General features: G+C 41.1%; 1 protein-coding gene across 2 annotated transcripts in view; it reads right to left on the bottom strand.

The window, feature by feature from the left end:
- Window positions 1-1,001: 1,001 nt before the first annotated feature.
- The window catches only part of LOC134347615 (glial fibrillary acidic protein-like), a 71,267-nt gene continuing 60,660 nt past the window's right edge, over window positions 1,002-11,608 (bottom strand). For both annotated transcript variants that reach the window (XM_063049978.1, XM_063049979.1), the window contains 4 exons: window positions 5,413-5,606; window positions 3,170-3,204; window positions 1,618-1,682; window positions 1,002-1,240 (listed from right to left, as the gene is read on the bottom strand). In XM_063049978.1, the coding sequence (XP_062906048.1) occupies window positions 1,205-1,240; window positions 1,618-1,682; window positions 3,170-3,204; window positions 5,413-5,606 (330 nt within the window). In that variant the 3' untranslated portion in view covers window positions 1,002-1,204. The remainder of the gene's footprint in view (window positions 1,241-1,617; window positions 1,683-3,169; window positions 3,205-5,412; window positions 5,607-11,608) is intronic.

The raw sequence follows: 11,608 nt of genomic DNA, 5'->3' as shown, positions 1-11,608 counted from the left end.
CAGCTGGATGGATGTGGTTGGGGGGATGAATTAAGAAGCTGGGAATTGCTGGGTGGAAAAGCTAAAGTGCTGGAGAAGGACAAATCTGATAGGAGAGAAGAGGAGATCGGTAGAAAGCAAAGGAAGCGTACCAGGGAGAGGTGACAGGCAGGTGAGGAGAAGAGGTTAGAGGCCAGGGTGTGCATAGAAGGGGGGGGGGGGAATCACCTGAAGGAGAAATCGATGTTCATGCCATCAGGTTGGAGGCTACCTAGATGGAATAAGAGGTGTTGCTCCACCACCTTGAGGGTGGCCTCATCGTGGCAGAGGAGGCAGCCATGGACCGACATGTCAGAATGAGAACGGGGTAGGAATTACAATAGTTGGCACCCAGGAAATTCCACTTCTTGCAGATTGAGTGGAGGTGTTCGACAAAGCAGTTCCCCAATTTGTTTGATCTCAAGGTTGCATTGGGAATACCGGATACAGGAGATGATCCCAATTTATAGATGAAGTGTTGCATCAACTGGAATAGCAGGACATTGTCCTGGCACAAAGGGGCACTCATTGACTGATGAGGAATTTCTTTTCTCAGAGGCACACAAACTTTGGAAATATTCTACCCTGGTGAGTTGTGGAGCAGTATTATTTAATAGATTCAGAAGCAAGGGAAGTACATTATAGATAGGTCAAAGGTCCAATCAGGTTTAAGGAGCATTGCAGTCCAATGAATGTTTCTCTGTGGTCTACAGCATAAATTATGGGCATTTATTGAATTAAGAATCTGCTTTACCATTACCTGACATTTGTCGGAGTTTCATAGTCATAGAGCCCTGAAGCACAAGGTGGGGTAAAGGGTGGAAACACCAGTATTCAGCATACTCCAAACACGTGGCAATATTTGCCACCAGAAAGTCTGGAAGTTAAATTTTTGCGTAACTGCATCAAGTCAACTTTTGAAAATGTGTAAACAACATGAATGTATTTCTAGTAAGCACAAACAATAAAGCTCAAAAGGCACTTACGTTAAATTTTATTTCCCAGATAATCCACGTGTGAAACAAGCAGAATTAGTGAACTTTCATACACGTTTACTAAAATAATGTAAATTGCAACATGTCATTTTTTTGGTGATGTGTTTAAGGCTTCGATCTCTTCTTATAGGTGAGAATGTTGAGTAGATGGGACTCCGATCTGCAGCCATTTTGTTTTCAACAGACCAGCTTTAGTCTTGATCCAGAGCACACAGATCTTCATTGTCCTACAGAAAATAATTTGATTGAATATACTATTAATAATCCAATGATTCCCAAACATTTCTGGGTTATTGCCCCTTAGCTCCCAAGACCACATTCCCAGCACCCTTCTCCTTTTCTAGCCATATATAAAAACTAAGAAATTTTGATTTGCGATGCACAGTGACAGACAAAAAGAACAAAAAGGTTCAATAAATCATAAAGACTTTGATTCATAAAGACTCTGGAGCACACTGGCTGTTAACTTTCCTGACATGAGTTATAGCTCAAAAACTGGATGTACTTTTGCAGTCAGATCTGTAGCCACACTAGAATTTACTAATCCCTTTAAGAAATAAAATTTCTATCCCAAATTTTAAAATTCATGTATTATTAATCTTACCTCAGATTCCCTATCTTCATCAGATGAAGATATTAGACATGTGTCATTTGTATCTCTTGCCTCTTCTAAAAGAAAAGCAATCATTACTTTTTGGGTCAAATAAAACTTATTTACTTTTATACAAATGTGCATCTGGTTTCTGGATATAGATTTCAGACAGCTATCTTTGCCAAGAGTCATGCTATATGCTTTATGGATTTAAAAAGTACTTCCAAGTTAAAATGTTTGTTACTTTGTGACAATTCAATGGGGTGGAAATTCTTTCACACAGTGCAATGCTATATACAGTGGACTCTGGTTAATTGGGCCATTGGTTAATCGGAGCAGCTGCTTATTTGGGACAACTCTTAAAGAACAAAAACAAATTGAGAAAATAGCTGGGATTTCCTTCTTTAAATTTGTGACACTATGCTACATAATTGAGACCGGAGGCTGTTGTCCAACAGTTCTAACTAGCATCTGTCATGTGCGTTTGCATCCTGACACACTACACTGCTTAGAGTAAGCAGTTTATCATAGCATCAGATGTGCCTCTGTTTAAAGAGCAGTGATTTTTGTCACTGTTATTTGGTGAGAAATAAACAGTAAAACAATTCAGAACTGTTTTGCTCACTGCGATTTCAAGCATTCAGGCTTGGAGATGCCAGAAAAGGCTGGGAGTGAAAATTAAGTGATTTCACCAAGTTAGGACCTACAAAGAATTGAGGCATTGACAATCATCTTGAATGTTACAATGAAAATGAAGATTTGGAGGATGCAGTTTTTGAAAGGATTGTATGAAGGCAGTCCTTTATCTACATTAGGTAACTGCACTGATTGTTCACTTACAGTCAAAAGAACATGGCAGTGTACACTGGATGAACTCATGTCAATAAATATTAAGAACTAATAGTTTTATAGTACTGTATTAGTATAGATAGTATTCTAATTCATTCTGAACTTCATTTAAATACATATTTTGTTACTGTTAAATCACAGTTTCGATTTTTATATACCTTTTTAAACTATTTCCATGAAACTTCAGCTAATTAGGGCAGCTGCTCAATTGGCCAAACTTTACAGGTCCTGATGTGTTCCAATTAACCAGAATCCACAGTATTGTAATGTGAATGTTGGAAGTATGACAGGTAAATTGCTGATGATGTAATCCATGTGGAAGGTTATCTAACATTGCAGCAGGATACAGGTGAGATGGAAAGGTGGGCACTTCAATAAGCAAAGTATAGAACCTAACATAGGCAAATGGGATTAGTGTAGATAGATACATGCATGTTGTGGGTTGAAGGGCCTGTTTCTGTACTGGTTATCTCTATGTTTTGTAGTGGGGAGAAAGGCTAAACATAATTTGAGTTCATGGGCAATGCAGCAAGGAAAAAGTTATGTGTGCATTACTCCTTATTCTGGATGTCACCATCATCTGTGCCATGCTGCTGGTTTCATCATCACAACTAGAATCTAGGTGAATTTCAGAAATATCTAGTGCAAACAGAGAATACAAAGTTAGCACTGTCCATAATATTAACAACATCAAATGGACTAATAGTATACACACCTTTTTTAATTATTGCTGGCTGAGATGAGTAGTCCCTAGAAAGCAATAATATAGTAATTTTTATTTACTTGTTTTATTTGATAAAATATCACTGATTTCTAAGTTTTGCTTTACTCCTTCAAACTGTTGCTTCATTACACCACAAGCAACTCTAACCATTTATCAGGTCTCTAGCTACCTAATTCCTCATCGGGGATAAACTATTAGGCCAATTTCTATTTTCACCACATTCCCAGCAATATTAAGATTTTTAAAAAAGAGTAAAGATTAGCTTTATTTGTCACATATACATCAATACATACAATGAAATGTATCATTTTGACCATTAGACATAGGAGCAGAATTAGGCTATTTGGCTCATCAGTAATCTGCTCCACCATTTAATCATGGCTGATCCTTTCTTTACCCCTTCCTCAACCCCACTCCCCGTAATCTTTGATACCACGGCCAATCAAGAACTTATCAATCTCCACCTTAAATGCACCCAACGACCTGGCATCCACAGCAGCCTGTGGTAACAAATTCCACAAATTCACCACCCTCTGGCTAAAGAAATTTCTCAGCATCTGTTTTAAATGTGTGCCCCTCTATCCTGAGGTAGTGCCCTCTTGTCCTAGACTCCCCCACCATGGGAAACATCCTTTTCACATCTACTGTCTAGACCTTCCAACACTCCAAAGGTTTTAATGAGATTCCACCTCATCCTTCTAAATTCCAGCAAGTACATGCCCAGAGCGAAATGTTCCTTATTGGGATAACCCTTTCACCCCTGTGAACCACTTTTGAATCGTATCCAATGTCAGCATATCTTTTCTTTGATGAGGAGCCCAAAACTATTCACAACACTAAAGGTGAACCCTCACCTGTGCCTTATAAAGCCTCAGCATCACATTCCTGCTCTTTTATTCTGGACTTCTTGAAATGAACACTAACATGGCATTTGCCTTCCTCACCACTGACTCAATCTGCAAGTTAATCTTTAGAATGATCTGCACAAGGACTCCCAAGTCCCTTTGCATCTCAGATTTTTTGGGTTACTTGTATACCTTTTGGTCTTTCAGCTTTTTGAGCACCTTCTCCCTTGTAATAGTAACTGCACTCACTTCTCTTCCCTCATGGCCTTCAACACTTGGCACACTGCCAGTGTCTTCCACAGTGAAGACTAATTGCCTCATTTAGTTCATCTGCCATCTCCTTGTCCCCGTCATTACTTCTCCAGCCAACAGTTAGCAACTGTTTGCATCAGCAACCAACAGTCTGAGGATTGCTGGGGCCAGCCTGCAAATGCTGCCATGCTTCCAGCGCCAAAATCATGTGCCCACAACTAATTAATCCTCACTGGTATATCTTTGGAATGTGGAAGGAAACCAGAGCACCCAGAGGAAACCCACATAGTCATGGAGAGAATATACAAATGCCTTACAGACAGTGGTGGGAACTGAACACTGATCACTCGTGCTGTAATAGTGTTATGTTAACCACTGCACTGCTATAGAGCACTACAACTGGAATTTACTTGTATCTTTAAAGGTCCACAGCTTTCAACAAAAATATTAACCAATAAATTACATTTGATTAATTTTAATAAGTTCCAGTGTAGCTTCAGTTTCCACACATCACAAATAACCAGTCACTGGAGGTTTTCTGTAAACCCTCAGGGTTTCTTCAAAGGAAACTTTTGTCTTGTCTATTGGAGTAGGAAAAGGCCATATTGCCCTTGAGCCTGCCTCACTGTTCAGTGAGATCACCACTGACTTAATTTTGGCCTTTAACTCCACTTTCCTACCTGTTCCCATTAACCAGGGATTCCCTGTACTCCAAAATCCATCTGTCTCTGTCATGAATTTAGCTGCAGGGTAGTCAATCTATTGAATTCATTGCCACAGATGGCTGTGGAGGCCAGGTCATTGGGTATATTTAAAGTGGAGGTTGACAGGTTTTGATTAGTAAGACTGTCAAAGATATGGGGAGAAGGCTGGAGAATGGGCCATGATGCAACAGCAGAGGAGACTCGATGAGCTGAATGGCTTCATTCTGCTCCTAAGCCTTATATACTCATTGGTTCGGTCTGAACAAGTCACTACGATTAAGAAATTCAAAATGTCACGAGCTGGGCTGTTCAGCAGTTTCTGATGTCTTCCATATGTTTGTTTCAGATTACAGAGACTACTTTCACTGCTTCAAAGTAATGAAATAAATTGCAAATAATGCAGTTTTCTAGATCTGCTATGGATAGTACTGACCTTGCTTTCCGTTCCACTTGACCCAGTAAATTTTTGTAAGTGACTATCTCTTGCTCTAGCTGTGTCTTTATATTTAACAGTTCCTGATATTCATTTGTGTGACGGACAATCCTTTTCTCCAGAACCTTACTGCATTCTCTCTGTCTGAATATATCTTTGTCCTTTTCTAACAGCGAGTTCTTCATTAGTTCATCCTTTCAAGAAAATAACTTCATATTTAACAGCTGTAAACATGTTACACAGGTTAAAAGCTATGCTATATCTTATTAACCTCTACAGAAAAAGAATAATTGAATACTATTGACAAATAGAAACCAACATAGATGACTGGTTGAGTAGAACTTAGATGAAACAAAATTAGCATTTCATAAAGTTCATCAGTGCCTCCTCTTTCTGAGGCTGAAGAGAGTTGGACTACACACATCTCTGCTCATGTCATTCTGCAGGTATGCAGTACAGTATCCCAACAAACTGCATCACAGCTTGGTATGGAAACTGCACTGTGGCATACAGGAAGGTTCTACAACAGGTTGTCAAAACTGCCCAATGCAAGACCAACCTACCCATCAAGGACATGTATACAGCGAGGTGACAGAAAAGGGCCAGTAACATCATGAAAGATCCCACCCACCCTGCTCATGGACTGTTTGTCCACTCCCACTAAGGAGGAGGATACGTAGCATCCACACCAGGACCACCAGATCAACTACAGTTAGTTTCCCCAAACAACAAGGCTGATCAACACCTCCATCCACTAACTCCCCTACCACTTCATTTCCCATCAGTCATCTTATGTATAACCTAGTGTCACTTTATGGACATTCAATCATTGTATACAAGCTGTCTGATGCATTTTTATTTATTGTGTTATTATTTTTGTGAATTTTGTGCTGCATTGGATCTGGGAACAAGTTTCATTCTCCTTTATGTTTGTGTACAGGAAACGACATAAACAATCTTGAATAAAATATTATGGCAGATGATCAAAATTTATGTCAACAAAAACGTCCCACTCAATATCTGCAAGTCCAAGGAACTGAATGGGACTTCACACTGGCAGAGTGCAGACAAGCATGAAGTTTTGGACTTTGGTAGGACCAACCAGGGTAGGTCTTAACACACTGAATGGTAGGGTACTGAGGACTATGGTAGAACAAAGAGATCTCGGAATACAGGTACATAGCTCATTGAAAGTAGCATCACAGGAAGATAGGGTCATAAAGAAAGCTTTTGGCACATTGGCCTTCATAAATTAATGCACTGAGTTCAGAAGATGAGAGGTGATGTTGAAGTTGTACAGGACATTGGTGAGGCCTAATTTGGAATCTTGTGTGCAGTTTTGGTCACCTATCTACAGGAAAGATATAAACAAGTTTGAAAGAGTCAGAGGAAATTTACAAAGATGTTGCCGGGACTGGAGGACCTGAATTATGAGGAAAGATTGAACAGGTTAAGACTGTATTCTTCAGAACATAGAAGATTGAGAGGAGATTTGCTAAAGGTATACAAAATCATGAGGGGTATAGGTCGAGTAAATGCAAGGAGGCTTTTTCCATTGAAGTTGGGTGGGACTACAACCAGAAGTCATGGCTTAAGGGTGAAAGGTGAGAAGTTTAAGACGAACATGAGGGGAAACTTCTTCATTCAGAGGGTTGTGAGAATGTGGAATGAGCTGCCAGCACAAGTGGTCCATATGAGCTCAATTTCAACATTTAAGAGAAGTTTGGATAGGTACATGGATAGTAGGGATATGGAGGGTGATGGCCCCGGTGCAGGTCATTGGGAATAAGCAGTATAAATGGTTTTGAAATGGACTCGATGGGCCAAAGGGTCTGTTTCTGTGCTGTACTTCACTATGACTGTCATCATCGAAAAGTCAGCAGTGGAAAGGGAGAGCAACTTCAAATTCCTAGGTTTCAACATCCCTGATGAGGAAATTTTGTGTGATCTAGGGCTTTTCTCTTTGGAATGCAGAAGGACAAGAGCAGATTTAGACCATAAGACACAGAAGCAAAATTAGGCCATTCATCCCATGGAGTCAACTCCGCCATTTCATCACGGCTGCTCCTGGATCTCATTCAACCCTGTACACCTGCTCTCTCATCATATCCCTTTTAATAGGGGTCACAAACCTGTCAATCACAATCGACCAGTTGATCTTTCAGACTTTCCCAGTAGATCCCGAAGAAAAAATCAAAAATAAATACACAAATACTGCTGTAATGTGAGCACTATAAAAGTAAGTAATACTAATTAGGATAATGGTAATACAGCAATATTTTCGCTAAAAAGCTGTTTTTAAACAGAGATTGTTTCCAGGTTGCGGGGGTTTAGTTCCATTCTTTCTGCCCAGTGCACATGTGTGCAGTTCCCCCCACCATGCACCGCATTTTCAGCGTAGCCTGTGCTGCAAAGTGACCAATCAGATTAGATAAGAGTACTGACTGTCGCAAACATCAATATACAGCAGTGTCCCCACCCTCCGGGCCGCGAAGCAGGCAGTGGTGCAGCAGTAGTCGGGATGCACACAGCACATTTTTAAGAAAAAAAGCCAAAATAAACAAGCTAATTAATTAGGTGCTGCCCGGCACGTAAATGTCGGCTCAGATCAGAGGCGACGCAATCGGCAATCGCTTGTGAGATCCTGATAGCATAGCGGAAGCTCTACGAAAGAAGGTGAAAACACAAATTTCATCCAGAATGGGAAGAGGAATTTTTATTTACCTTGGTGAAAGACAAGCGTGTATGTATGTTGTGCCACCAAACACAAGCACTGACTAACAGATGGAATCTGGAGCGGCACCACAACACCAACCACCAGGAATTTAAAGACACCTACCCCACCTCCAGCGCAATTCGTGCCAGGAAAGTTGAGCTGAAATCGGGGTTGAAGGCCCAGCAATCGTTTTTCACAAAACATAAGGTTGCTATTGAAGCATCATTTTGTGTAAGTCACCTTTTCGCTAAACACAAGAAGCCTTTTACAGATGGCGATTTATTCAAGGAAGCAATGGCCATTACCGCAGAGACTGTTTTTAATGACTTTAAAAACAAAAATGGCATCACAACCGCTTGGCCCTGCAACAGTGACAAGGATGGTAGAGTCACCGTCAGAGGACGTGAATATTTTTCACTACAGTTCGATGAATCCCTGGATGTAATGCAAACAGCTCAGCTTGTTGTATTTGTCAGAATGGCTTTCCAGAATTTTACAACAAAGGAGGGCTTCCTCACTCTTTTGCAATTAAAGGAAAGAACGAGAGGTGAGGATATTTACAAAGAGTTTAAAAAAATGTCCGTGAAAATGACATCCCCATTCATAAACTGGTGGCAATTACTACTGATGGGGCTGAGCAATGCGCAGTGTCGCGTTGGTTTTATACCACTAAAAGTCAGTGCCTACTTCGGGTCAACTTATCTATGTGAAATTGCATTTTCACAGATGAAAATTATTAAATCTAAGTACAGGTGCTGATTTACTAACAGACACCTCAGTAGGGTTACCAACTTTCTCGCTCCCAAATAACGGACAAAAGTAGCAGTCAAATCCCGGGACGATTGTGTCTACCCCAAGAAAGACTACCATGACCATGAAGCCTTGCGCGGGCACCTGTGTGCGCATGCGCGTATGTGCCGATTTCTTTTCTTTACCCCATGTTACGTACCCCGTAACTGGGTTGCCAAACCAGCAGAAATGGATCACTCAGTTGGAGTCTGGAGTACTAGAACTAAGAAAGTTTTATTAAAGAAACAAGCAACACAGTAATCGAAAGGATAATAAATGCAACAGTTCAGCGATGATAAACACACATGTGCACAGAATTAAGGTAACAGCATCAATCAAGCTCTATCGTAGTCTAGGGGCAAATGACCAAATTTCAAAGTGACTCAAAGTTCAGTCCAGTTTAGTAGTTCAGTTCGCAGTAATCGTTGCCATGGCGATGGACAACGTGGGGGAAGAGAGAGAGGGAACAGGAACAACTGATCATTCAGACACGGCTTCACTCACAGACCGACGATATGGCTCACAAGCAGCTTTTTGGGCAGGTCCTTGGTGATGTCACCTGAGGTCACCGACTGTGACCCCTCCTCCAGATGCGGTCGATCCTCTGCAGTGAACCCGGCACCCAGGCAAGGGCAGACACACACCGGGTTCCCGCTGATCGTATCTTTCCACCCTGGCCGTTGTCTGATACTTCCCACCGACTCATGAGAAGCGTACCGCTTCCAGGGTCTGGTTACCTCGGGTGGCGTGTGTGTCCTGCCTTAGCGAACCTGTCCCTTTTTATCCCCCTGCTGGGGTATCGCCTGTCCATCACTTCAAACAGTTCAAGGTTCAAAGGGGGGAGCCGCTCCAGACAGCTCTCTCTCCCCCGTCCCTTCATTACACATCTCCAGACGCTACTCCATTGTTCCTTATCTCTCCTTCCCCTGAGGACAGGTGGCAGACCACTTCCTGATGTCACTGATGCTAACGTTCTACCTTAGCGGGGGGAATACGGGACAGTCAGCAAACCTACACCTCACAGACTGTCTCAGACTGGCTGGCTGTAGTTATGAGCCAAATTTCAGGGAACTAGTAGAAAGTATTCAGCCCCAGTCATCACACTGAGTACAACAGTCAATTTTTATTCATTTATTTTTTGTGTTGAAATAAAATTAAATAATGAAACTTAGAATTAAAGGTGTGAAGTATTGTAATATCCTTAAAGAAAGACAGCTATGGCCTGTTTGATATGCTAGTTACAGTGTTTTCTTGTTTGAATTAATTTGAAAGTTTGCCAAAAGTATTTTGTGTAATTCAAATACAATTCGCCCAAATAAAAGGTCTCAAATTGGAAGTACAAACTGAGCTGTCTTTTCTCTAAACTATTTAGTAGGTAGATTTTGTCTTTCACTGAGGTCGAGGTAGGGGATCTTCGGCTTAAAAAGGTTGGTGACCACTACCTTTTAATATGCCCATGAACTTGGCCTCCACCGCAGTCTGTGGCACAGAATTCCACAGATTCACCACTCTGACCAAAAAATTCCTCCTTACTTGTGTTCTAAAAGGTCGCCCCTCAATTTTGAGGCTGTGCCCTTTAGTTCTGGATACCCCCACCAGAGGAAACATCCTCTCTACATCCACTTTATCTATTCCTTTCATTATTCGGTAGGCTTCAATAAGATCACCCGCATTCTTCTAAATTCCAGTGAGTACAAGCCCAAATATGCCAAATGTTCTTCATATGTTAACCCTTTCATTCCTGGAATCCTTGTGAACCTCCTCTTGACTCTCTCCAATGACAATGCACATTATCTCCTTGCTTTTATAATTCTATTCCCCTTAAAATAAATGCCAACATTTCATTTGCCTTCTTTACCAAACTCAACCTGTGAACTAACCTTCCTGGAATCTTGCATGAGGACTCCCAAGTCCTTTTGCACCTATGACGTTTGAATTTTCTCCCCATTTCGATAATATTCTGCACTATTGTCCCTTTTACCAAAATGCATTATCATACATTTCCAAACACTGTATTCCATCTGCCACTTATGCCATTCTTCCAATTTGTCTAGGTCCTAATGCAATCGCATTGCTTCCTCAGCACAACTTATCCATCCCCTATCTTCATATCATCTGCAAACTTTGCCACAAAGCCATCAATTCCACTATCTAAATCATTGACAAACAATGTGAAAAGAAGTGGTCCCAATACTGACCCCTGAGGAACACCACTCTTCACTGGCAGCCAACCAGAAAAGGCCCCCTTTATTCCCACTTGCTGCCTACTCTATCAGCCATTCCTCTAGCCATGCTACTATATTTCCTGTAACGCCACAGGATTTTATCTTATTAAGCAGCCTCATGTGAGGCACCTTATCAAATGCCTTCTGAAAATCCAAGTAAATGATATCCACTGTCTCTCCTTTATCTACCCTGCTTGTTACTTCCTTGAATAATTCTAACAGATTTGTCAAGCAAGTTTTCCCTTCACAGAAACCACGCTGACTTTGACTTATCTGATCATTAGTCTCCAAGTACCCCAAAAGCTCATCCTTAATAACGGAATCCAACACTTTCCGAACCACTGAGATTAGGCCAACTGGCGTATAATTTCCGTGCTTTTTGTTTTCCTCGCTTCTAAAGAGTGGAATGACGTGCAATTTTCCAGTCCTCTGAGACCATGGCAGAATCAGGTGATTCTTGAAAGAT

The sequence above is a fragment of the Mobula hypostoma genome, chromosome 6, assembly GCF_963921235.1.
Source record: "Mobula hypostoma chromosome 6, sMobHyp1.1, whole genome shotgun sequence".
NCBI lineage: Eukaryota > Metazoa > Chordata > Chondrichthyes > Myliobatiformes > Myliobatidae > Mobula > Mobula hypostoma.
The sequence above is the reverse complement of the archived record's forward strand: the minus strand, read 5'-3'. Positions and strand labels throughout refer to the sequence as shown.